This window comes from Rana temporaria, chromosome 5 (assembly GCF_905171775.1).
Source record: "Rana temporaria chromosome 5, aRanTem1.1, whole genome shotgun sequence".
Lineage (NCBI taxonomy): Eukaryota > Metazoa > Chordata > Amphibia > Anura > Ranidae > Rana > Rana temporaria.
This window is the reverse complement of record NC_053493.1, coordinates 354,343,058-354,368,832: the sequence shown is the minus strand read 5'-3', so window position 1 is coordinate 354,368,832 and position 25,775 is coordinate 354,343,058. Positions and strand designations below refer to the sequence as shown.

Below are 25,775 nucleotides of genomic sequence, written 5' to 3'. Positions count from 1 at the left end.
TACCTTTCTGGGGGTGTTCTGTACACATTCTGGCTTTTTCCCAGGCTGCCAGTAAATCAGCTGGACAGAGCACATATTGGCTTTGCAGTAAAGGACATTGGCACCAATAAATGCTTGAGCAGTTTGTGTCTCTGATCAGGTATCCTCCTGAGATAATTTAGGCTGATGTCAGGGGCAAATATGCTGCTGGCAACACATTGCTAGTGTCAGAATCTCCAAATTAAGTCACCACTTCCCCTACTGGGTTTTACATTCTCGCTGGCCCGATATGCTAGCATAGGAGCAGCAGGAGAATGCTTTCTAGTCCCGTCAGTGAAGAACCAGTTTGACGGAATAAGGTAAGTGGTCTTTTAGCAATCATGTTGGTGAGATGTCACCAGCAACAGGATCACTTGTCTGTCTCTGTCCACATTGGACACTCGGTAGTAAAAAACAAAAGTGTTTCTAACTTTTCCAAAAAAAAAAAAAAACATTTTTGTACAGAAGAGAAATGCAGATAACCACAGTGTGACCTGTGAAATTTAGTACCGTATGTAAGGCCATTTTTTTTTCGTAATTTTTTTTATTTAGGGTGGATATAAGCGGAGCTCAAGAAGTTAAAGAGACACCCAAGAGCAGTAGACACGACAGCACTAAATCTGATATGAGTGCGGACCGTGATCGGGAATCAAGTTCTAGTGGGGACAGCAGATCTGCATTGTTTCAGGAGCAATCAAAACCAACAGAGAAAAAGAGCCAGACAATTATATCTGTAGAAAAACCTGCCTCACAAAAGGCGAAAACCTCGCAGAAAATGGTGTCATCCAAGATGCTGGATTTTTTTAAGCCTACTGCCAAGAAAAGGTATGTGCAGTGCAAAAAAGGTTTCACATAGATTGACTGCCATGCGTTGCATGATGTAGAATACAGAGGGCATAACCGTTATTTAACCACTTCAAGACCAGGCCTGTTTCTGAGATTTTGTGGTTTACAAGTTAATATCAGTGTTTGTTGCTAGAAAATTACTTAAACCTCCCTTGTTACAGTAATAGGCAGTGACAGGTACTCTTTATGGAGGGGTCCCAAACCCCTCCTCTGCACTTGAAAGTATTCAACACACCAAGATCTGCGTTTTTGAACACTGATTTTTTTTTTTTTTTTATCTGGCGCTGTTGGCTGCCAAGTAAACGGAAGTGATTTTGTGACGTTGCTCCTGGGTTTCTACATTGGAGACTGATCAAAGCTGAATCCGGCTTTGTTCAGGTCTCCGGCCAGCCAGTGGACATGCCGGCAGGTGGCTTGGGTCTCCTGCTGCTTGTAATAACAACCAAGCTGACTGTCTGCTCTAAAAAAAGCTGCAGGCATCACTCCGGTACAACCACTTTAGCAAAATGACGTACAGGTACGTGATGTTGTGGCAAGTGGTTAAAACCCAACTCCAGAAAAAAATGAATATAAATAGTGCATTGTGCATCAATTACTCTACTCTTCAGTTTTGATTTCAAACACATATTCCTAAGCCATCCTGCAGTGGAATGGAACAAAGTCAGTTTCCTCCATGAGCAAAGCTAATAACCTGCCCTGGAGACCGGGCATTCTTCCCAGCTTGTCTTCTTGGGTACTGGTCCCTGTGGGTTCTTCTGCCTCTGGAGCCTATAAGAGAGGACCCGCCACTGGAAACTTTGCCTCCACCAAGTGGAGATCTCCAGATCGCAAAAGCAGTGATTCCGAGGAGTAAAAGAATAGTCATGTGACCTTGGCCTCATTTGAGCAAAATAAGCATTTTTTCCCCTAATCGTCTTTCAGGACAGCCACCTGAGAGACCTTGGCTCCTCCCCTCTGTTGGAAACACCGCGCCAGCCCATAAATTTCCTCCTCCCCTGCTGGTCCTCAGTTATTTGTGTTTCCTCCAGAGGGGAGACACCATAGGAACAAGCCAGGAGAGCCAAGGGAGGCTCAGGCAAGACGGTCCTGAAAGGGAGCAGGGGCTCTCTGGACAAAAGAGACAGGTACTAACCTGAAAGACAGCCACCCTCACATCCCTGAGTGCAGGTGTAAGTCGGGGGGGCTCCGGTTTTTGTATGCACCGAGTGCGGTGTGAGGAGGTACAGCCAGCGTCCTAGACCAGCGTGTGTGGCTGCCGGAGGAATGGGGATTCCAGACGCGCAAGCCACGCTGTGTACTAGGACCGCTCGGAGCCGATGGCGGGTGACGTCTTTCAGGCACGGGGGCGGGTACTTCCGGGTTCGCGGCTTCCGGTTCCGGGCGCGAAACTCAAAAATGGAGCCAGGCAATGGCTGGAGGGAGCTGCATAGACGCTGTAGAGACAGCACACGCGGCGCTGGTGACACAGACATGTCGGAAGCAGAAGGGAAAGATGTTGCTCCAGCAGAGACCAGCTCCAGCCACAGCAAGGTAAGGGGAACCTAGGGTGGATTTCCCCTCTCCTAAAAAATAGCCTACCATCCCTCTACACCCCCCAGGGTAATAGGGAGGGGGAGGTGGGTTAACCCCTCAGTGTCAGAGGGTGATTCATAGGGCCCCTAGTGTGGTAAGCCCATATGAAGACACTGCGCACCTGCCGTGAGCAGGGGGAAGGCTACGGTACTAATCATGGGGTATATATTTTCGCTTGTGTCTTTCAGAAAACTGACAAAGACAAGAATACCCACAGTACAAAGAAAAGATGTCCATCCTGTAAAGTCACACTTAGGGAGTCATGGAAAAAGGCTATTTGTAGCGACTGTATTGATAAGTTAGTACAGGAGCACACTGCGGAACAAAGTGATTTGGCATCATCAGTGAAAGAACTTTCTAATACCTTTGGGTCATTCAAAACATTTTTTGAAAATTTCCAGATCCCGCAGCTTCAGTCAGCTCCTCCTGTACAGGCAACAACATTAGTCCCAGCAGTAAGACCTTCCACTAGTGCAGGCCCTTCAAGAGTTCCTAGTGAGGAGCTAGAAGAGGAACCTGACAGCGCAGTGTCCGGTTCACAGGAATCAGAGGAGGAGGCTCGGGAAGGTGATTCCAGGAAGCCCTCCCGCTACAAGCTCTCCTTGGAGGATGTAGACCACTTATTAGAAGCTGAATAAATGGTGATAAGCGCTCCAGGTATGTGATGGAACACAATACAGTATATGAGCAAATGAATAAAACACAATCAAATAAAAAGGGGGTGAGTGACCAAACTCAAAAATGTGCTGTGCGTGTCAAAGTGAACACTGGAATTAACTGAAAAGCAGTGGTGTAAGGACACCGTGAAACACTATGGGGGCGTCGCGTCCCCTGTGTATCAAGAGTCACTACAAAGTGCACATGTGCATATAAATAATGTAAAAGGATAAATGGTGATAATAGGTAATCCCTAGATAGATCTAAAATAGGCAGCAATATTGATGGTGATATGACAGTCTATTGGTGAGGATGGTGGAATGTTCACATATGACAATTCCTGTATACAAGGCAATGATATGGGGATCCTTATTGGTATTGTAGTTCCCTTACCATGAAGGTGCTATATGTACGCATATAGGGATATCCCTCAGGGTTTCCAAACGCCTATTCCCTTGGGTCACTAAATGCAGGTATTTTCAGCAGGTGTATGCCTTGAAGATGTTGATAGTATTGGTCCTCCGGGTCTCCAATTACTCGGTTGGCTGCAGCTGCTGCATCGCTCCAAAAGGGGTCCAAATGGTGGTATTCCAATGGGTAAAGCAATGGGATAAGGAGAAAAAATTGCCTCCGATTGTGTAGTGGGTTTAGGGATCCAAAAATTGTTTATTTAAGAACATATAAAAAGCAGGTGATACAGAGGATAGCTCAGACGGCGGTTAGATATTTCCAAACAGCGCTGATGGATACAGTGCAGACGTGGCATTTGAAATTACCGCCTACGTCCTGTGGCCTCCGGCTTGTGTGAGTGATTTCCTCGGTCTCGGCTTGCGACTCCCTACGGCGTTACGTCACGCACCTCGTGACTTCATCAGGGGATTGATCCCCTGATGAAGTCACGAGGTGCGTGACGTAACGCCGTAGGGAGTCGCAAGCCGAGACCGAGGAAATCACTCACACAAGCCGGAGGCCACAGGACGTAGGCGGTAATTTCAAATGCCACGTCTGCACTGTATCCATCAGCGCTGTTTGGAAATATCTAACCGCCGTCTGAGCTATCCTCTGTATCACCTGCTTTTTATATGTTCTTAAATAAACAATTTTTGGATCCCTAAACCCACTACACAATCGGAGGCAATTTTTTCTCCTTATCCCATTGCTTTACCCATTGGAATACCACCATTTGGACCCCTTTTGGAGCGATGCAGCAGCTGCAGCCAACCGAGTAATTGGAGACCCGGAGGACCAATACTATCAACATCTTCAAGGCATACACCTGCTGAAAATACCTGCATTTAGTGACCCAAGGGAATAGGCGTTTGGAAACCCTGAGGGATATCCCTATATGCGTACATATAGCACCTTCATGGTAAGGGAACTACAATACCAATAAGGATCCCCATATCATTGCCTTGTATACAGGAATTGTCATATGTGAACATTCCACCATCCTCACCAATAGACTGTCATATCACCATCAATATTGCTGCCTATTTTAGATCTATCTAGGGATTACCTATTATCACCATTTATCCTTTTACATTATTTATATGCACATGTGCACTTTGTAGTGACTCTTGATACACAGGGGACGCGACGCCCCCATAGTGTTTCACGGTGTCCTTACACCACTGCTTTTCAGTTAATTCCAGTGTTCACTTTGACACGCACAGCACATTTTTGAGTTTGGTCACTCACCCCCTTTTTATTTGATTGTGTTTTATTCATTTGCTCATATACTGTATTGTGTTCCATCACATACCTGGAGCGCTTATCACCATTTATTCAGTTTGTTTTCTCTTATTGTGTTATGTGAACACCTTTAGATATAGCTGCCTCAGGTATTATTTACACATCACTTTTTCATTACTCTGTTTACTCACAGTAGCGCAGTGGAATTTATTATTTATTACTTATTAGAAGCTATTTATGCCACTCTGGGTATTCAAACAGAGAAAAAACCATTATCATTGCATGACCAAATGTATGAGGGTTTAGGCGACCAGGAAAGTAAAAATTTCCCAGTCCATGATGTCTTGATCGAAGCAATTAAAAAAGAATGGCAGGAACCAGAAAGGAAACCATTCTTTTCCAAAGCTTTGAAAAGACGATTTCCATTTTCGGATGACCCATCCTCAATTTGGAATAAAACGCCAAAGCTGGATGCTGCCTTTTCTCAAGTTTCAAGGCACACAGACCTAGCCTTTGAGGACATGGGCATTCTATCCGAACCAATGGATAAGAAAATGGATTCATTACTAAAAAAGTCCTGGGACTCCACGCTGGGTAGTTTGAAACCAGCAATGGCAGTCACCGTGGTAGCCAGGAACATGGAATTTTGGCTGAACCAGATTCAGGAGCACATTGAGGAGGAGACGGCAAAGGACCAAATCCTAGCCTCATTTCCCACATTGTTGAGAGGCATAGCTTATATTGCAGACGCTTCAGCTGAACTGGTACGGATGGCAGCTAGATCGTCTGCATTAGCTAACTCAACCAGGAGGGCCTTATGGTTAAAGACGTGGCAGGGGGACTGCGCGTCTAAAACCAAATTATGCGGCATCCCATTCACAGGGGACCTGCTCTTTGGGCCGGGATTAGAAAAAGTGCTGGACCGTACAGCGGACAAGAAAAAAGCGTTTCCGCTGAAACGCAAAGCACCCTGGAGTCAGCCACAGCAGTCCAAAAAGAAACAGAACAAATTTAATTGGGTACCAAAGGGCCCCCGCTTCACACCCAAGGTAGACAATCAGAAAAGACCCTGGGCCCAGAGAGGGAAAGGCAAAGCAGGAGCTATTTTTCGTGCTCCTGAACAAGCCTATGATAAGAAATGACAGATTGCTCACAGTGGGAGGAAGACTGGGGGACTTCCTCCCTCAGTGGGAAAAGGTGACTTCCAATCGATTCATATTGAGGATCATAAAGGAAGGTTATCATCTAGAATTCTCCAGAACACCCCCAAAAAAGTTTTATTTAACAAAACTTCCGACGGACAGAAGAAAGGCCGAAGGGTTAATGAGAGCCCTGGAGGATCTCAAGAAACAAGAGGTAGTAGTGGAGGTCCCCAAAAAGGAAAAGGGACTTGGGTTCTACTCCCACATTTTTGGAGTACTAAAACCCACGGGGAAGGTCAGACCAATCTTAAACCTAAAACCCCTCAACCTATCCATAACCTACAAGAGGTTCAGAATGGACTCAATTTACTCAGTGAAAGCCCTACTACCTCCAAACTGTTTCCTGGTCTCCTTAGATCTAAAGGACGCCTACTTACACGTTCCAATACACAGGGACCACCAACAGTTCCTGAGATTGGCGATAGAGACGGGAAACAGAACCTTACATTTACAATTCCAGGCCTTACCCTTCGGCCTCTCTTCCTCACCCAGAATCTTCACCAAGATTCTGGCGGAAGCCCTGGCACCCTTGCGAGTCCAAGGCATTTCCATCATTGCTTATCTGGACGATCTGCTGCTGTTCGCAGAAACCCCAGAGAGGTTACAAAAGAACCTCGAGACCACACAGATCTTTTTGAAGGATCTAGGGTGGTTAATAAATGTAGAAAAATCAAATCTAAAGCCCACACAACAGATAACATACTTGGGGTACGTAATAGACTCTGTACAGCAAAGGATTTTTCTACCCAAAGAAAAGATAGAAAAGATCCAAAAAGAAACAAAGGCAATTCAGGTGAATTCACCATGTACCATCAGACAGATCATGTCAACACTGGGGCTGCTAACATCGGCAATCCCAGCTGTTCAATGGGCAGCCTTACATTTCCGACCACTGCAAATGTTCCTTCTAGAGGTTTGGGACCACAGACAGGAGTCCTTAGACACCCAGGTTCGAATACCGACGCAGGTAAAAAGAACCCTTTGGTGGTGGAGGACGGTGGAAAACTTGACCATAGGTCGGCTGTGTTCCCATTTCCCAAATCCTTACCACGGACGCAAGTGGGATAGGATGGGGAGCACATCTAGGCTCCCAAGTAACCCAAGGGATTTGGAAAGGGGAAGAGAGGAGGAGATCCTCCAATTGGAAAGAGTTGAAGGCAGTGGGGCTTGCACTTCAATTCTTCCAGGGACAACTGAAGGGACATCATGTTCAAATAAGATCCGACAATGCTTCAGTTATTGCCTATGTAAACAAGCAGGGTGGAACAAGGAGCGGAACCCTGTGGGCATTAGCGAAAGAAATCCTGACATGGGGAGAAAGGAATGTTCTCTCGCTATCAGCAATCCACCTAAAAGGGGATTTAAACACAGTAGCGGATTTCCTCAGCAGAACTCAGCTGAAGGAAAGCGACTGGGAACTAAATCAGGAGGTGTTCAGGCAGATCACACTAAAATGGGGAACACCTCAAGTGGATTTATTCGCATCCAAGAAGAACAAAAAGGTCAAGACCTTCTTCTCACTAAACAGAGAGGACGGAGCAATAGGAATGGATGCTTTAGCACAAAGGTGGACTTTCAGGACATGTTATGCCTTTCCTCCACCCGTATTAATTCCACAAGTGTTACGGAAACTGCGTGCAGAGAACACCAACCTGATTCTCATAGCACCTCACTGGCCCAGGAGACCGTGGTTCTCTATACTAAAAGAGCTAGCTATAGAACCCCCCTGGTTGTTGCCAGTCCAGGAGGATCTACTCTCCCAAGGCCCAGTATACTGCCCCCAAGTGGAAAAGTGGAACTTGGCCGCGTGGTTTCTGAGGAGCAACTGCTGAAAGCAAAAGGTTTCTCAAACCACTTAATTGCGACTCTACTGAAAAGTAGAAAGATGGAGACACGCAAAATTTATGAAAAGGTATGGAAGTGCTTTGGCAAATGGTGCACAGAGAACTCCTTTAATACACAGAGTTCGGTGGCCGTCCTAGAGTTTTTACAAAAGGGAGTAGAAAAAGGACTAAGCCTTAGTACGCTAAAAGGTCAAGTATCCGCACTGTCAGTGTTCCTAGAGGAAAGGCTAGCATCTGACCCATGGATAGTCAGATTCTTCAGATCCTTGAGCCGGCAGAGACCTATTCAAACCTCGGTCTTCCCGAAATGGGACCTGTCCTTGGTATTACAAGCTTTGACATCCAAACCTTTTGAGCCTTTGGAAGATTGCAATCTAAAGACGCTGACACTAAAAGCAGTCTTTTTGGTGGCAATCACCACTGCAAGACGGGTCTGTGAGTTAGAGGCCCTATCGATCAGACCCCCCTTTTTTCAGATCTTCGCAGATCGTATAATTTTTAAGTTGGAATCCGGGATTCCTGCCTAAAGTAATCTCAAGGTTCCATAGAGAACAAGAAATTATATTACCTTCATTTTGTCCGAACCCTTCCAGAGAACAGGAAGTGAAATTCCATAGCTTAGACGTCAGGAGATGCGTCTTGCATTATTTAGAAGTGACTAAAACTTTAAGGAAAACGGACTCTTTATTTATTTTGCATTCTGGAGCCAGACAAGGACATAGAGCTACCAGACGCACTATAGCTAGATGGTTAAAAGAAGCCATTGAAAAAGCTTACAGTTTAGGAGGCATACCGATCCCAGAGGGTATCAAAGCGCACTCCACAAGGTCTATGGCAGCCTCACAGGCAGAGAGAGCTGGAGCAACGCCGGAGCAGATCTGTAAAGCGGCGACATGGTCCAGCTTTGCCACCTTCGTAAGACACTATAGGGTGGATCTTTGGTCAGCTAAGGATCAGACCTTTGGACGTAAGGTCTTACAAGCTGTGGTCCCGCCCTAGGGTAAGTGCTCGGTTATCCTCTCAGGTGGCTGTCCTGAAAGACGATTAGGGGAAAAACGAAGTTACTTACTGGTAACGTTCTTTCCCGTAGTCTTTCAGGACAGCCGGGTAACCCACCCAAAGGTATGTATAAGATTTCCTTACAGGAATTGTGATATGGTTAACGATGTGTATCATGTTTTCTTGTGTCTCCCCAGCAACTGGAGGTGCTCTAAAAGAACTGAGGACCAGCAGGGGAGGAGGAAATTTATGGGCTGGCGCGGTGTTTCCAACAGAGGGGAGGAGCCAAGGTCTCTCAGGTGGCTGTCCTGAAAGACTACGGGAAAGAACGTTACCAGTAAGTAACTTCGTTTTTTTTTCATACCGACAGTTAGAGGGGTGGCTGATATTCTGAAGTTATAAAAACAAAATAAATCTGAGCTAGGTCATAATTAAGAACAATGTGACAAATAAAGCAGGTGCTATGCAATTGTGATACCAACTGTGACTAAAATTAATACAGCAGCACTATATTCACCCAAACCTGCAAGGAAACAACAATAATACCTGTATTGCATATAACATTTCAAAATATAAATCATGCATACAAATTCAAACTAATGCATGTACTTAAAGTGGAACTTTAATATTAAAAAAAAATGATGTCCTGCTAGATCACTTCAGGCTGGCCCCTTTTGCAGGTATAGCTATGTAAAACTTAAAAAGAAGTGTCTATACTGTGTAAAATGCAGTAATACACTGTCTCATCCTGCTCTGCACATGCTCAGTTGCTCTCCATATTTAGGCACTGCCGAGTTTTTAGAGGCCGATCTATTGACAGCCTTAAAGCAGAATTAAACCCTCCTATCCAGCCAAGGAAGCTGCTTCTGATTGATCTGCAACTGCCATGGTGCAGCGCTTGCATTCAGATGTGACAAACAACAAGCACATGTGATAGTTGGCAATCCCAGGATTCCAGGAATGTAACTATTTTTCGAAACCGTTAAATCGGTGAGTTTAGTTCTGCTTTATAATTTACTGCTGTTCAGGGGCTTTGGGCTTTAGCAAAATGACAGTCTGCGGCAGGAAAAACGACACAGCAGAAGCAATGCTGGAGGCAATTTACAGCACACACTCATTTTGGTAGCATAATTCTTAATGTGAAATGTATGTTCCTTGCTAAAGAACATTATTTTTATCAAGTTGTTATGGGTAAAGTCCTGCTTTATTAACAATTTCAAGTGTTTCAAACCATACAGCATGTGAAAAAAATGGAATATGCTAATTAAATATAATAGTCCAAATACAGTGAGAAAAAAAGTATTTGACCCCCTGCTGATTTTGTATGTTTGCCCACTGACAAAGAAATGATCAGTCTGTAATTTTAACCACTTAAGGACCGTCTCCTGCACATATACGTTGGCAGAATGGCACGGCTGGGCACAAGCACGTATCTGTACGTCCTCTTTAAGTGCCCAGCCGTGGGTCGCGGGCGCGTGCTTGCGACCAGGTCCGAAGCTCCGTGACCACGGCTGCGGGACCCACGGACCCAATTGCCGCTGGAGTCCCGTAATCGGTCCCCGGAGCTGAAGAACGCGGAGAGGTGTGTGTAAACACAGCTTCCCCATTCTTCACTGTGGCGCTGTCATTGATCGTGTGTTCCCTGATATAGGGAAGCACGATCAATGACGTCACACGTCCAGCCCCGCCCCCCTACAGTTGGCAACACATATGAGGTCACACTTAACCCCTTCATCGCCCCCTAGTGGTTAACTCCCAAACTGCCATTGTCATTTCCACAGTAAACAATGCATTTTTATAGCATTCTTTGCTGTGAAAATGACAATTGTCCCAAAAGTGTCCGATGTGTCCGCCATAATGTCGCGGACACGAAAAAAATCGCTGATCGCCGCCATTAGTAATAAAAAAAAAATATTACTAAAAATGCAATAAAACTATCCCCTATTTTGTAAACACTATAAATTGATAAACGCTTATTGCGATTTTTTTATTTTTTTTTATACCAAAAATAGGTAGAAGAATACGTATCGGCCTAAACTGAGGAAAACATTTTTTTTATATATATTTTTGGGGGATATTTATTATAGCAAAAGGTAAAAAATATTGCATTTTTTTCAAAATTGTCGCTCTATTTTTGTTTATAGCGCAAAAAATAAAAACCGCAGAGGTGATCAAATACCACCAAAAGAAAGCTCTATTTGTGGGAAAAAAAGACGCCAATTTTGTTTGGGAGCCACGTCGCACGACCGCGCAATTGTCAGTTAAAGCGACGTAGTGCCGAATCGCAAAAACTGTCCGAGTCCTTTACCTGCATTTTGGTCCGGGTCTTAAGTGGTTAATGGTAGGTTTATTTCAACAATGAGAGATGGAACAAAAAAATATCCTGAAAAACAGTGAGCTGGAGGAAAAACGCATTTCAAAAATTATAAATTAATTTTAATGAGTGAAATAAGTATTTGATCCCCTATCAATCGGTAAGATTTATGGCTCCCAGGTGTCTTCTATACAAGTAACATACTGAGATTGGCAGCACTCTCTTAAAGGGAGTGCTCCTAATCTCAGTTTGTTACCTGTATAAAAGACATCTGTCCACAGAAGGATGTCGGGGATAAGATTGTAGACCTACACAAGGCTGGAATGGGCTACAAGACCTTCGCCAAGCAGCTTGGTGAGAGGGTGACAACAGTTGGTGCGATTATTCGCAAATGAAAGAAACACAAAATAACCGATCTCCCTCGGTCTGGGGCTCCATGCAAGATCTCACCTTGTGGAGTTTCAATGATCATGAGAACAGTGAAGAATCAGCCCAGAACTACACAGGATAATCTTGGCAATGATCTCAAGGCAGCTGGGACCATAGTCACCAACAAAGCAATTGGTAACCCACTATGCCATGAAGGGCTGAAATCCTGCAGGTCCCCATGCTCAAGAAAGCAGATGTACAGGCCCATCATTCAGAGGAAAGTTGTGGTCAGAAGAGACCAAAATCGAGCGCTCTGGCATCAACGCGCCGTGTTTGGAGGAATGCTGCCTTTGACCCCAAGAATACCATCCCCACCGTCAAACATTGATATAGAAACATGCTTTGGGGTTGTTTTTCTGCTAAGGGGACAGGACAACTTTACCGCATCAATCTGACAATGGACGGGGCCATGCACCTTCAAATCTTGGGTGAGAACCTCCTTCCCTCAGCCAGGGCATTGAAAATAGAATGTGGATGGGTATTCCAGCATGACAATGACCCAAAACACATGGCCAAGGCAACAAAGGAATGACTCGAGAAGCAAATCAAGGTCCTGGAGTGGCCTAGCCAGTCTCCAGACCTTGATCCCATAGAAAATATCTGGAGGTAGCTGAAGGTTCATGTTACTGAACGTCAGCCTTGAAACCCTAATGACTTGGGGAGGATCTGCAATTAGGAGCGGGAGAAAATCCCTCCTGATATGTGTGCAAAATGGTGGCCAACTACAAGAAATGTCTGACCTCTGTGATTGCCAACAAGGGTTTCACCACCAAGTATAGTCATGTTTTGCGAAGGGGTCAATTACTTATTTCACTCATTAAATGCAAATCAATTTATAACTTTTTTTTAAATGCGTTTTTAAGGGTTCTCTTTTGTTGTTGTTCTGTCGCTCACTGTTAAAATAAAGCTACTATTAAAATTACAGACTGATCATTTCTTTGTCAGTGGGCAAACGTACAAAATCAGCAGGGGAACAAATATTTTTTTCCCTTACTGTATGTGCATATAAACCGCAATCAGGCCCGGATTTCCCACAAGGCCACTGAGGCCAGGCCTTGGGGCGGCAGGGCGCCAAGGGGCGGCAGTGGCATGGAGTCCCCCGACGTACAGTAACATACAGTTAAGGGCGGTAAGTTATGGGGGAATCCGCTCGCTCATTAACAAGTGATTGCGGCGATGTCACCGAAATCATGTAAAATGTGTGCTCTCGTCTGTCCTCCCCTCCCCTCCCCCCCACATATCTCTCTTTGCTAGCTCTGTCTTCGGGACTCCGTCCTCCCCCCGGCCTCCGAGTCTGTCTCCTGTCCCTGCTGCCGATGTACACAGAGAAAGGGGAGAGCTGTGCTCTTCCCATCTCAGCTGTGACAGGAGTTCTAGCACAGTGCTAGGACTCCTGTTTTGGAGGTGACAGGGTCAATAAAGAGAACATGTCACCTCCAATTGCTATCACACAGGGAATTGTTTTCTCCCGTGTGATAGCAAAAAAGTTAAGTGAAAAAAATTGATAAAAAATTAATAAATAATAAGAAATTAATAATTAATAAAATAAAAATGTAAAGAATAAGAAAAATAATAAGAAAATTATACAAAAATTAATAAAAGTAAGTGACAAGCTACAAAAAACAGTAAAAAAGTAAAAAATAAATAAAAAAAATTTGAACTAACCGTGCCGCCCATTCTCCGTTGATTGGGGGGGTTCGGTTGGCGGGGAGGGGGTGCATTTCGGAACCTGGCCTTGAGGCGGGAGGGAGAGCAAATCCGGCCCTGACCGCAATCGTTCTTTTGTTGACTTGTGTGTATTCAAACTCCTGTTACCAAGGAACTTCCACCACCATATGTCACCATTGTAAGAAGCCTCTTACCAGACAACATGGACCATTAAATTATTGATGGTCAAACACGCTTAAAGCGGGAGTTCACCCATTTATTAAAAAAAAAAAAATTTCCCCTTAGATTCCTGCTCGTTCGGTCTAGGGGAATCGGCTATTTGTATTAAAATATGAGCAGTACTTACCCGTTTTCGAGCTGCATCTTCTTCCGTCGCTTCCGGGTATGGGTCTTCGGGAGCGGGCGTTCCTTCTTGATTGACAGTCTTCCGAGAGGCTTCCGACGGTCGCATCCATCGCGTCACTCGTAGCCGAAAGAAGCCGAACGTCGGTGCGGCTCTATACTGCGCCTGCGCACCGACGTTCGGCTTCTTTCGGAAAATCGTGACGCGATGGATGCGACCGTCGGAAGCCTCTCGGAAGACTGTCAATCAAGAAGGAACGCCCACTCCCGAAGTCCCATACCCGGAAGCGACGGAGAGGATGCATCTCGTAAACGGGTAAGTACTGCTCATATTTTAAAACAAATAGCCGATTCCCCTAGAGAAAACGAGCAGGAATCTAAGGGGAAAAAGTGCCCTCTAAGGGTGAACCCCCGCTTTAAGCTGAATGATCCTTCAATGGCCTCTAGGTACAAGCCATGTGAAGCACTTTGCCTCCTGATAACGCACTCACAGGGAAGACTACACATCCATAGTGAAGTATGTAAACACCATATTTGTATTGTTAAAATCCAAAGGTTGCATTCATATATAAAACATATCCTAGAGTTGGGCTTTAAACTAAGGGCAACCTGACCCTGTTAGCCACCACCACTGTCCAGTGTATCAGTGCCGATCCTGACCTCCCTAATGTCACATTAAAGTTGAGAAGTGTGGGGGGGGGGTGTTCTGCTATTGGAACTGTCATCTTACATTTAAGTGAGAAGGCAGGGGTGCTGACTTCCTGACTTCTTACCTCTTCTCCCATGCAGCCAGCGAGTTTAGAAGTGGGGTGAGGGGCCAAAAATGACTTCTCACCAGGCGGGGCCTCTAGTAATTTGGGGGGCCCCCTGCAGCTTTGCAGGGCCCTAAGCGGCTTTCATAGTGAGCCTGTAGGGTGGATCGGCCCTGAATGTATAGTCAATGTATCTGTGCCTCTGCTTATACACCATAGATGTGTAGATGTCAACCTTGAACAAGTCTTGTCATTCTGCACATGCACTGCTGCCAAATGACAGTCTACAGTCCCTCACTGGTCAAGGTCATTCTGCACATGCACTGCCGGAACATGTATGACTCATTCCGAGCTGACATGATCACATCAGTAGTATGTAATTAGTAGTGCAACTGCCTCTGATTACACCTTGTTAATATTTACATGTCAGCCCTGGAAGCCAGTAATGTACATTTACACTATGTGTATTGTAAATAATAGCACAAATATTATGTGCATACATTGGACAAGTTTTTATGCTGCCAGCTCTTTGTGGCCTAAAATGTACCTAATGGGGAGTGCGGGTTCTGCCATTGCTGGCCTCCTTTTAAATACGAATTGCCTGGCTGTCTTTTTATATCGCAGTATTTTCTGACTCACTGACCTGAAACAAGTATGTTGTAAAGTGCCACAAATCCTTAATCCTTGTGTCAGTGACTCCGAGCCAGTTGAAGTCGGGGCACATCAGTCCGAGGCTCTGAACATTTTCTGAAGTAGATCAGCAATAGCGGCTTGCTTAGTTCTGTCATAACGGGTGTATTTTAAAGGTTTTATGTCTGGTAAAATATGCATGTATTTTTCAGCTGTTATTAGCTGCGTGTCTCTTCAAATGTAAAATCTGGTTGATTGGTATAGATAATATCGCTGCTTTTCCTCCCATTTTTATATAAGTGTTTCTGTATTACAGTATGTACTCTTTTACAAAACTCTGGCCCGGATTCAGGTATGACTTGCGCATTATTTGCGGAGGCACAGGGCAACGATTTTGCCCTACGCCCCCGCAAATAATTTGCGCTGCCCTCGATTCACGGAGCAAAATTGCCCGGCGTAAGCGCGCGCAATGTAAATGATCCCGCCGGGGGCGGGAATCATTTCAATTAGGCGCGCTCCCGCGCCGAGCGTACAGCGCATGCTCCGTCCAGTGCCATTCACAAGTCAATTACGCAAACGACGTAAAATTCGAACGTCGCGACGCGGGAACGTCGGGTATCCTATAGCATTGTCTGCACCTGCTATTAGGATGTGTAACCTTACGCGAAACCTGACGTACGCAAACTACGTAATTTGTGTACGCAGGGCTCGTGCAACGGTGTGAATCGGTGTTAGTATGCAATTTGCATACTATACACAGATCACAATGGGAGCGCCCCCTAGCGGTCATCGCTAGAATGCAGCCTAAAATCTGCGTGGCATAAGAGCCTTATGCCACGCAGATTTTAGGCTGCAGTCGGTGTAACGAGTTCTCTGAATCAGAAGAACTCGTTACGCCGGCGCAAGTCAGCAATTGCGCTGCGTAACTATGGTTACGCAGGCGCAATTGCTACCTGAATCTGGGCCTCTGTGTTTACTGTGTACCCCGATGTCCCTATATCTAATAACCCCTGACCGGCATACACCTGTCATTTTATAAAAACATTCATCTATGTAGCCTTTTGTGGTTTAAATTGTATGTCAAGCCAAAAACATCTTTTCTGGTTTTGGGTTGAGTGGGGAAGAAAAAGAACCTCCTGTCAGTTTTTTTCTTCTAACCAGGGGCTCTTTTAAAGAGATTTTCCCAAATTTCCAGACCGGGGCACAGAGTGAAATACAAATCTGATAATGGTTATTATAACCTTCCCCTACTATACTAATAAGAAACACTTTTATTTTGGACTGTGCTGCTGCTGTAAAGTTTTCTTCACTTCCTGTCTGAGAAAAGGTGACCAGCAGGGCGGCAAGTGAGGGTAAATCTCTCCATGGGTATTGTACACGGATGGCTGAGCACATTCAATGTAATTGCCTGCCTCATTCCCCTGCCAGGGAAGCCCTTGGTGCAGCTTCCCATAGACATGAATTGCTGTGTGCTGCTGTACACGAGTACTGTATATGTTTGTGCCGTCCTAAACACAAGTTTAGCGTATGAGACTTTTTTTTTAGCCGCCCTTGTTCAAGGACTCTCTGATGAAACCCCTGGATAGCAGTAAGAGCCTAAGACAGGACAGATTTACAAAACCTTGGTTTGAGAGCAACTTGGTTTGAGAGCGTTTTGCAAGACAAGCAACATTGATATACAAGCGATGTCGTGATATAAGAGTAGCGTCATGTCACAACCAAATATAAAATGGAAGAGAGGCGCCTCTAAGTGTAGCAATATTTAATTTAATGAAGGTACAACATTTAATGAAGGTACAACATTTAGAAACTCACATGGTTGATGATTAAAACAGGCACATCTAAGTATGCAGGGATCCGGGGTAAAGCGATCCACATAGACCACACCGCCATCGTCCCTTCCACGCTGTGCTCAATGAGAGGGTCAAGCCTTACTTTCAGATTGCTCTACTGCAGGGTAGTCTATGTGGATCACTTTCGGATCCCTGCATACTTGGATGTGCCTCTTTTAATCAACCATGTGAGTTGATAAATGTTGTACTTTCATTAAATGTAACCATATTGCTACACTTCGAGGCTCCTCTCTTCTCTTTTATACTCTGTAGCTCCTGCTGGATTTTGGGTCTAATCCCCTTGCGGAGGCTTCCATTTGTGGATGGACATTTTATGGTTACACAATCTATCACATTGCTATAATCTTTTTATATGGACTATAAACTGAAGGACTTATGAATAAATGGTTGTGGAACTAATCATTTTAAGTTTCCATTATTTCTTGTGGGGAAATTCGCTTTGATATACAAGTGCTTTGAATTACAACCATGTTTCCGAATTATGCTCGCAATCTAAGGTTTTACTGCACTTTTAACTATGTAGTGCAAGGGCCTGCCTGATTGCATACAAATTGTAATTGTTCAGGTTTGACCTCCATAATATATGGATTTAGTCAATCTAAAGGAAAATTGTATGTCTGGTCAACCTAATAACAGAAGAAATATTTTAGACGGAGACTGCTGTTAGGAATCATGGGGCTCTGTACAGCCTTCTAGATGGGGGGGCCCCCCTAAACCCCCCCGCGGGCAGCGGAAAAGCGGCACCATCCGCCTATGTTATGTCCTGAAAATTACAAATAAAAGTTCCTCTTTTCCTTCCACCTCCCGGGCCCCTCTGTTAACCTGCTGGGGCCCAGGGAAATGTAATAGTAATTAAACTCGCTTGGTGCCTTATCTTCATTACATTCGCCTCCAAACCTGTGTATTTAATATGTGTTCGGGTTTCAATGAAGTGGCAACCCTGGGGTGTGGTCTAGTAAAATCAATTTCTTCATTAAAGGAACACTAAAGGCAAGATTTTTTTGGGGGTAAATTAACAAACATGTTATACTTGCCACCACTGTGTAGCTCGTTTTGCACAGGGTGTCCCTGATCCATGTCTTCTGGGGTCCCTCGGCGGCTGTCATGGCTCCTCCTCGCAAAAGCTTTCCACCTTCATGCGAGCTCCCTCGCATGGTGGAAAGCTTTTGCGAGCGCGCTCCCGTGATACAGCGGCGGACATAGCCGCCGACTGTATCACTCGGCCCCGCCCCCCGGCGCACCGCGTCATTGGATGTGATTGACAGCAGCGCAAGCCAATGGCTGCGCTGCTATCAATCCGTCCAACCTAGCCAATCAACGGCCAGGCTGGGAACCGAACAGGATGACGAGGACGCGCCTGGGACTTTCGAGGGGTGAGGTAAGTAAAACGAGGGTTCGGGGGGCGGTGTTTTTTCACCTTAATTCATAGGATGCATTAAGGTAAAAAAACATTTACCTTTACAACCCCTTTAAGACTGAAATGAACAAGAAAGCAGCCCTTGGCCCCCTGTTTAGCTGATGGGGCCTGGGCTTAGTACAGGAGGATTGTACTGCCTTACCAGCGGCCCTGCGTGGAGATGCACTTTGACTTAAAAACTTTGTCAGGTCCATATTTATATGTTGTTTATTAACCACTATTAACTCTTCATGATTAATTTACTTTTTTAAGAAGAAATGTACCCTGTTGGAAGTAGGCCCAGGTTATACATACCACTTCCTGAGAACTTGTGTTATACCCGATGTAAAGGTGGGTTGATCCGACGCTCTGCACGTTTTGTTAGTAAAATATGGAGGAAGATGTTACTATTTTGTGTGCGGCCTCCAGTGATGAAACCTACTTCCTATTAGTGTAGTCAAAACAAACAAATGGAATGTTTAATAATTGCACTGAAATCAAATGAGGACACAAGCGTTGGAAGACATAATGTGTTTTGTAATAACCAGTATTATTTTTCCCTAAATATTATTTGTCTTTCTGGTAATAAGGAGTACAAAGAATTTGGAACTTTTATTTATCTATTTAAAACCATTCTCAGATTCAGTATTGTATCAATAGAACATTCGTGACTTTAAAGCTTGCATTCAGAATGAAGAGAAGTTCCACCCATTTAAAAGTCAGCAGCTACAAAAAGTGTAGCTGCTGACTTTTAATAATCGGAAACTCACCTGTCCAGCGATGCGGGCGAACAAACCCCCACTTCTCTCCCCCTCCTCTCTGCGGCGCCCAGCTGTGGCTTCATAGTCGGGCACGCATGCGCGAGCCGCGCTACACACTGTGAATGGCCGGGCATTCATCAGGGACATGTCCCAGAAGATTGCTGGGAGGAGTGAACTTCCTTCCGGTGCCACAATGTCCCAAAAAAAAATGACATGCCCAATGTGGCATGTCATAGGGGTCACCATCACTTAAAGCGGAAGTTGAATTTTTGAAATGGTTTCACTCAGCATACAGCTACATGGATCCTGCACTGTGATCACCCGGTTCTTTACCAGTCTGCGGATCCCTGGGCTGCCATCTTGCTTGTGGGTAGCCAGCTGTGACTCCCTAGTGTTTCACAACCAGCTTCTCACTGTGCATGTGCGAGATGAGCTGTGTTTTCTCAGTGGTTCTGCAGTTTCCTGGGACATGTGACTCATAAGGTTGCGGGGGCTATTTCTGTAATGCATGCCTAGGTGAGCAGAGCAAAAGTGGGAGTGGGCACCTGGCAAAAATAGGTACCCACTCCCTGGGGAAAAAAAAGTCATACTGATTAGAGAAGAAGGGGAGAGCAAAACTTCCACTTTAGGTTTTTCATCTACAGCTTTAGTGACATAACTTGTCTGTAATGGAGATTGTCCCACGTCTTGCAAGACTGATGGTTCCTGTAGAAATCTTCTCCCCAGTGATTCCAGATCCTCTTCACAGCTCTGAACATCTGGTGCTGCTGGGGTTAATGGCTTCAGCTGAATTTCCACTTTGAAGAATTACTTTTATATTTAGATTTTACACCTTTCTGTATATATGTGTGTGTGTGTATATATATATATATATATATATATATATATATATATATATATATATATATATATATATATATATATATATACACAAAGTTTTCAGAATTCCAATTGTTTCTTAACCACTTAAGGACCCCTTCAAGCTGATTTACGTCGGCAGAATGGCACGGGTGGCCATATCAACGTATATGTACGTTGCCCTTTAAGCCCAGCCGTGGGGTCGCGCGCGCAACACGGTCCGAAGCTCCGTGACCACGACCGCGGGACTTGCGGACCCGATCGCCGCTGGAGTCCCGCGATCGGTCCCCGGAGCTGAAGAACAGGGAGAGCTGTGTGTAAACACAGCTTTCCCGTTCTTCACTGTGGCGCCATGGTCGATCGTGTGTTCCCTTTATATAGGGAATCACAATCGATGACGTCACACCTACAGCCACACCCCCCTACAGTTGGAAACACGGATGAGGTCACACTTAACCCCATCAGCGCCCCCTTGTGGTTAACTCCCAAACTGCAATTGTCATTTTCACAGTAAACAATGCATTTTAAATGCTTTTTTTGCTGTGAAAATGACAATGGTCTCAAAAATGTGTCAAAATTGTCCGAAGTGTCCGCCATAATGTCGCAGTCATGAAAAAAATCGCTGATCGCCGCCATTAGTAGTAAAAAAAATTTTTTTTATAAAAATGCAATAAACCTATCCCCTATTTTGTAAACGCTATACATTTTGCGAAAACCAACTGAAACGCTTATTGCGTTTTTTTTTTTTACCAAAAATAGGTAGAAGAATACGTATCGGCCTAAACCGAGGGAAAAAAAAATTTTATATATATTTTTGGGGGATATTTATTATAGCAAAAAGTAAAAAATATTGCATTTTCTTTAAAAATTGTCGCTCTATTTTTGTTTATAGCGCAAAAAAAAAAAAAAACGCAGAGGTGATCAAATACCACTAAAAGAAAGCTCTATTTGTGGGGAAAAAAAGGATGCCAATTTTGTTTGGGAGCCACGTCGCACGACCGCGCAATTGTCAGTTAAAGCGACGCAGTGCCGAATCGCAAAAACTGGCCGGGTCCTTTAGCTGCCTAAAGGTCCGGGTCTTAAGTGGTTAATATTGGCTCTTTAAATGGAGATTCTGATATCTAACATGGACCAAGTATGGAATAATCCTTTTCTTTCTTTACAGGGATAGAGGTGTGGATGAAGGAGAACTGTCTACTGCCAAGATGGCAAGAGTGGAAAACAGCGTTTCCCAGGGTTCAAATCCTGGTAAAAACGTCTCTTCAGTAAAACAGAAAGACTTGGATATTCTATCTTCTAATGATATGGATTTAGATACAGAGCCCAATGTTGTATCTAAAGAGAAAACAGACTTGTCAGATCGGTGGCCTAAATGTAATGATGCCTCCATGTCTGGTACAGTGAAAGATGCATCAACGAAGAGGAAGCAACCAGATGATGATGATGATGTGGTGGAAGAATCTGATGTGGAAAATGATGAAATTAGTGATCAAGTTAAAGAGAAAACCCACAAAACGAATCCAGTCATGATCAAAAGGCAACGCTTGGATTCAGGAGAAGAACTCAAAGCAGAGTTGTCTGGAAACAGTATCAGAACTACGGTAAGTGTATCAGAACTAAGGGCATCGGCGTAAGAGTATCAGATCTACGATAAATCCTGCCAAGAATTCACCTTGGCACCACAAATTTGTCTTCTTTTAGTTTTTGGGTCCGTTCACACCAGATGCAGTTCCATACGCCTTTTTTTTTTTGTTGCACTAAAAATGCATCCACAGTGTTTTTTCCATGTATTCCAATGGCTCTTGTTCACACCATGCAGTGGGTTTCCGGTGCAGAAACTGAATGGAACTGACTGCACTGGTGTGAACTAGAGCCATTGGAATACATGGAAAACGCTGTGCATGCATTTTTAGAGCCACTTCACACACAATCAGTTTTTGCTTACAGTTCACACATGCGCATTTTTGATGCAATTTGCTAAGTTTGTGTAGGGTTCTGCACTGGTGTGGAGTAGAGCCATTGGAAAACACTGTGCATGCATTTTCAGTGCAGAAAAAAGCGCATAGAACTGCATCTGTTGTGAATTAAGTTTGCAATTTGAGAGATCAAATCGCATGACAAGTCGAAAGCCTATTGGCGGCAATGGCACTGTTCTAATCGGTGCAACACCGGTTTTGCGGCACCGCACCGATTTGCAAAAGTAGTTCCTGCACTACTTTTGCCGATTTCAGGTGCGACTTCAATAGACATCTGTGCATCAAGCCACACAAATGCCTATCAAGTAGCACCTGAAATTGCGCTATTTTAAAGTAGCATCAATGTGAACCAGGGCTAAGGCTGGGTTCACACTACTACACTACTTTCATCCTACTTTGCTCTGCTACATTGGTCCTACATTTATCCTACATTGGTCCTACATCCATCCTACTTTCATGAACAGGATACTACCTTGGTCCGACTTCAATGATATTCAATGGGTTGAAGTAGGATCAATGTAGGACCAAAAGTAGCACAGGGAGCATTTTCAAAGTCGGACCGACATGTGTAGGACGCTACAAGACGCTCTCATAGGGAAACATTGAACACAGAGCAAAGTAGGATGAAAGTAGTGTAGTAGTGTGAACCCAGCCTTAAACCTAGAAGCTGATTGGTTACTATGCACAGCTGCACCAGATTCTGTGCACTCATTTTAGTAAATCCCCTAGTCTCCCCCTGTATGTCCATTTCCTCTTTTAGGCCTGTGTTGCCAATACCATAGTTCATCCATTTTGGTGTATTGAAGGGAGCACTGTATGTAAATACCTATGCTTTACTTCACTGAGAGAATGTTGGCAGAAACGACTCCATGGGGGCTGTAGGTTTAATTCAGCAGATTCATTTTTTTAGTTGATGTGTACTGAGTTGTTGTTTGCATCATAACTAATGACCTGTACACACGATCCGAATATCGGACGAAAACGATCGTCCGACGAAGAATCGTACGCTTTTCGGATCGTGTGTACACTACTTTCGAAAGCCGATCACGACAGTTCATCCGATACTATTCGATTGGACAAGCACGAAAATTTTTCTTGTACAATGCCAGATCGTACGATTTTCGTTTAGTTAGTATAGTTGTCGCCAGAAAATACAAATACGTTACAAAACCATGACGTCACTTCCGTTTTTTTTGTTTTTTTTCGTGCGAGAATTTTCGTGACTTCAATAACCTATTCAATTTCTACTTGCAACTATTAAGCGAAAAAAGTCATACGATCTGTGCTGAGATATTCGGATCGTGTGTATGGGGCATTAGGGAGCAGCTCTAGAGAGCAATAAGCCAGAATGTCTTCGAGCTTTCTGTTATCTGAATTATACACAATTCATTGCAGCTGGATTTATTACACTACTAAGGCCTTTAGCCCACATTTTGATGCAATTCCATTAAGGCAGTTGATATTTTGTGGTTAGGACTGTGTTGATTTATGGATTTTATTGTATTTTTTTTTTTATCCTATAAAGTTTATAGATACGTTTTTGGGTAGAGCAAGAAAGGGTTAAACCCTTGTCAGTTTTTCCTATGTGTCTGTGTCTAATTGGGGAGATTTCCCTTCACTTCCTATCCTGGAGACCTAACAGGAAGTGGGAGGAATGTTCTTCAAAGTGATGTAAATCCCTTCTTTGACATTTGTCACAAAAACAGGGGTGACAAGAGAGATTTCCCTTCACTTCCTGTTCTGGTGACATCTGTAAATTTGGACTTCCAGTTCATTCTGATTTTGTGACAATGGTCACAGGGACAAATAGGGTGAGGATGAATTAACCCAGTGCAGCCTAAGGGCTTGTTTAGACCTGTGCCTCCTTGGGGACCTTAAACACGCACAGTTGACCCGTGTTTTTAGTGCTTCTCAATGCCCCACCACCCATGAAGTTGCAAAGCAGATAGGAGTGTTCACATAAGGAAGCGATGCTTTACTTCGTGCCCAGGCCAAAAATTCTCTTTTGATGTGTTGGGTGGGCAGCAAGCCCATTCAAGCAAATTGGGAAGCTCCACGTTGGTGCCACAATTACAGGGTTAAAACAGGCAATGAGGAGACGTCACACTCACCTAAAAGGCAAAGCAGTTTAGATATAAGTCTAAACTTCGCCATAGACGGTAATAAAATCCAGTCTCTACCCTTCTCTGCTCTATCCAAATCTAGAAAAACAAGTTTGGGTATGCAAGTTTTAATAGGTTTAATGCGTAATTTATTTTGTGAAGATCGTGTCCATTTTATATTACTTATAAGTTTTATTTATAATAGTAAAGAATACATTTTTTTTTTTTTTTTTTGTTTGTAATATTGTGTTATAAAGGTTAGTTTTTTTTTTTTCTAAATAGGTTCCTTTAAGCTAGTGCAGTGTTGGTTCACTTACCTTTTCCTTCCATTTCCCTTCTAAATGTTTTTTTTCTTTGTGTGAATTTCTCACTTCCTGTTTCTCCTCAGTAAGGTGTTCAGTAAGCTTTCCACCATCATCCGAGTGGTGGAAAGTCATTTAGAACAGCTTACTGAACACCTTACTGAGGAGGAACAGGAAGTGAGAAATTCAGACAAAGAAAAAAAACATTTAGAAGGGAAATGGAAGGAAAATGTAAGTGAACCAACAATGCACTAGCTTAAAGGAACCTATTTAGAAAATAAAAACCGAACCTTTACAACCCCTTTAATCTCACCAACATCAGACAGCACTCTGCCAAAATGTTTCATACTTGTGGTGTTTGCTGAGTCTGTGGTGAGCCTTTGTATGCTTGTCACCATCTATCATTCACACACATCTGCACAGGAATAAAATGATTAAATGTGTTCCCTAATGAAAGCATTGATCTCTAAAGGTATGTATGCTGCAAAGCAGTGACCTGTAAGAGCAACTTATGAGTTCAGTGACTGTTCTCACATCAGCAGATTGCACTGAGATAAAACCTTAACAATTAATAGAGACAGTATACACCTCTATTTACATTAGGGGTGCAACGGATCAAAAAACTCACGGTTCGGATCGTTCCTCGGATCATTTTTTGGATCGGCCAAAAAAAAAAAAAAATTCTCCCCCACTGAAATATCCACATCTCCCCCCCCCCCCCACTGTAATATCCACATCCCCCCCACTGTAATATCCACATCCCCCCCACTGTAATATCCACATCCCCCCCACTGTAATATCCACATCTCTCCCCCCCCACTGTAATATCCACATCTCTCCCCCCCCACTGTAATATCCACATCTCTCCCCCCCCACTGTAATATCCACATCTCTCCCCCCCACTGTAATATCCACATCTCTCCCCCCCCACTGTAATATCCACATCTCTCCCCCCCCCCCCCCACTGTAATATCCACATCCCCCCACTGTAATATCAACATCCCCCCACTGTAATATCCACATCCCCCCCCACTGTAATATCCACATCTCTCCCCCCCCCACTGTAATATCCACATTCCCCCCCCACTGTAATATCAACATCCCCCCCACTGTAATATCAACATCCCCCCCACTGTAATATCAACATCCCCCCCACTGTAATATCAACATCCCCCCCACTGTAATATCCACATCCCCCCCCACTGTAATATCCACATCTCTCCCCCCCACTGTAATATCCACATCTCTCCCCCCCCACTGTAATATCCACATTCCCCCCCCCACTGTAATATCAACATCCCCCCCCCACTGTAATATCCACATCCCCCCCACTGTAATATCCACATCCCCCCCCACTGTAATATCCACATCTCTCCCCCCCCCACTGTAATATCCACATCTCTCCCCCCCCACTGTAATATCCACATCTCTCCCCCCCCCACTGTAATATCCACATCCCCCCACTGTAATATCAACATCCCCCTACTGTAATATCCACATCCCCCCCCCACTGTAATATCCACATCCCCCCCCCCACTGTAATATCCACATCCCCCCCCCAC

The 25,775-nt window shown here is 44.3% G+C and overlaps 1 protein-coding gene across 1 annotated transcript in view; it reads left to right on the top strand.

Moving 5' to 3' along the window:
- The window catches only part of NBN (nibrin), a 128,259-nt gene that overhangs the window by 68,123 nt on the left and 34,361 nt on the right, over positions 1-25,775 (top strand). The window contains exons 10-11 of the mRNA XM_040354601.1: positions 571-843; positions 20,999-21,434. Of these exons, the coding sequence (XP_040210535.1) occupies positions 571-843; positions 20,999-21,434 (709 nt within the window). The remainder of the gene's footprint in view (positions 1-570; positions 844-20,998; positions 21,435-25,775) is intronic.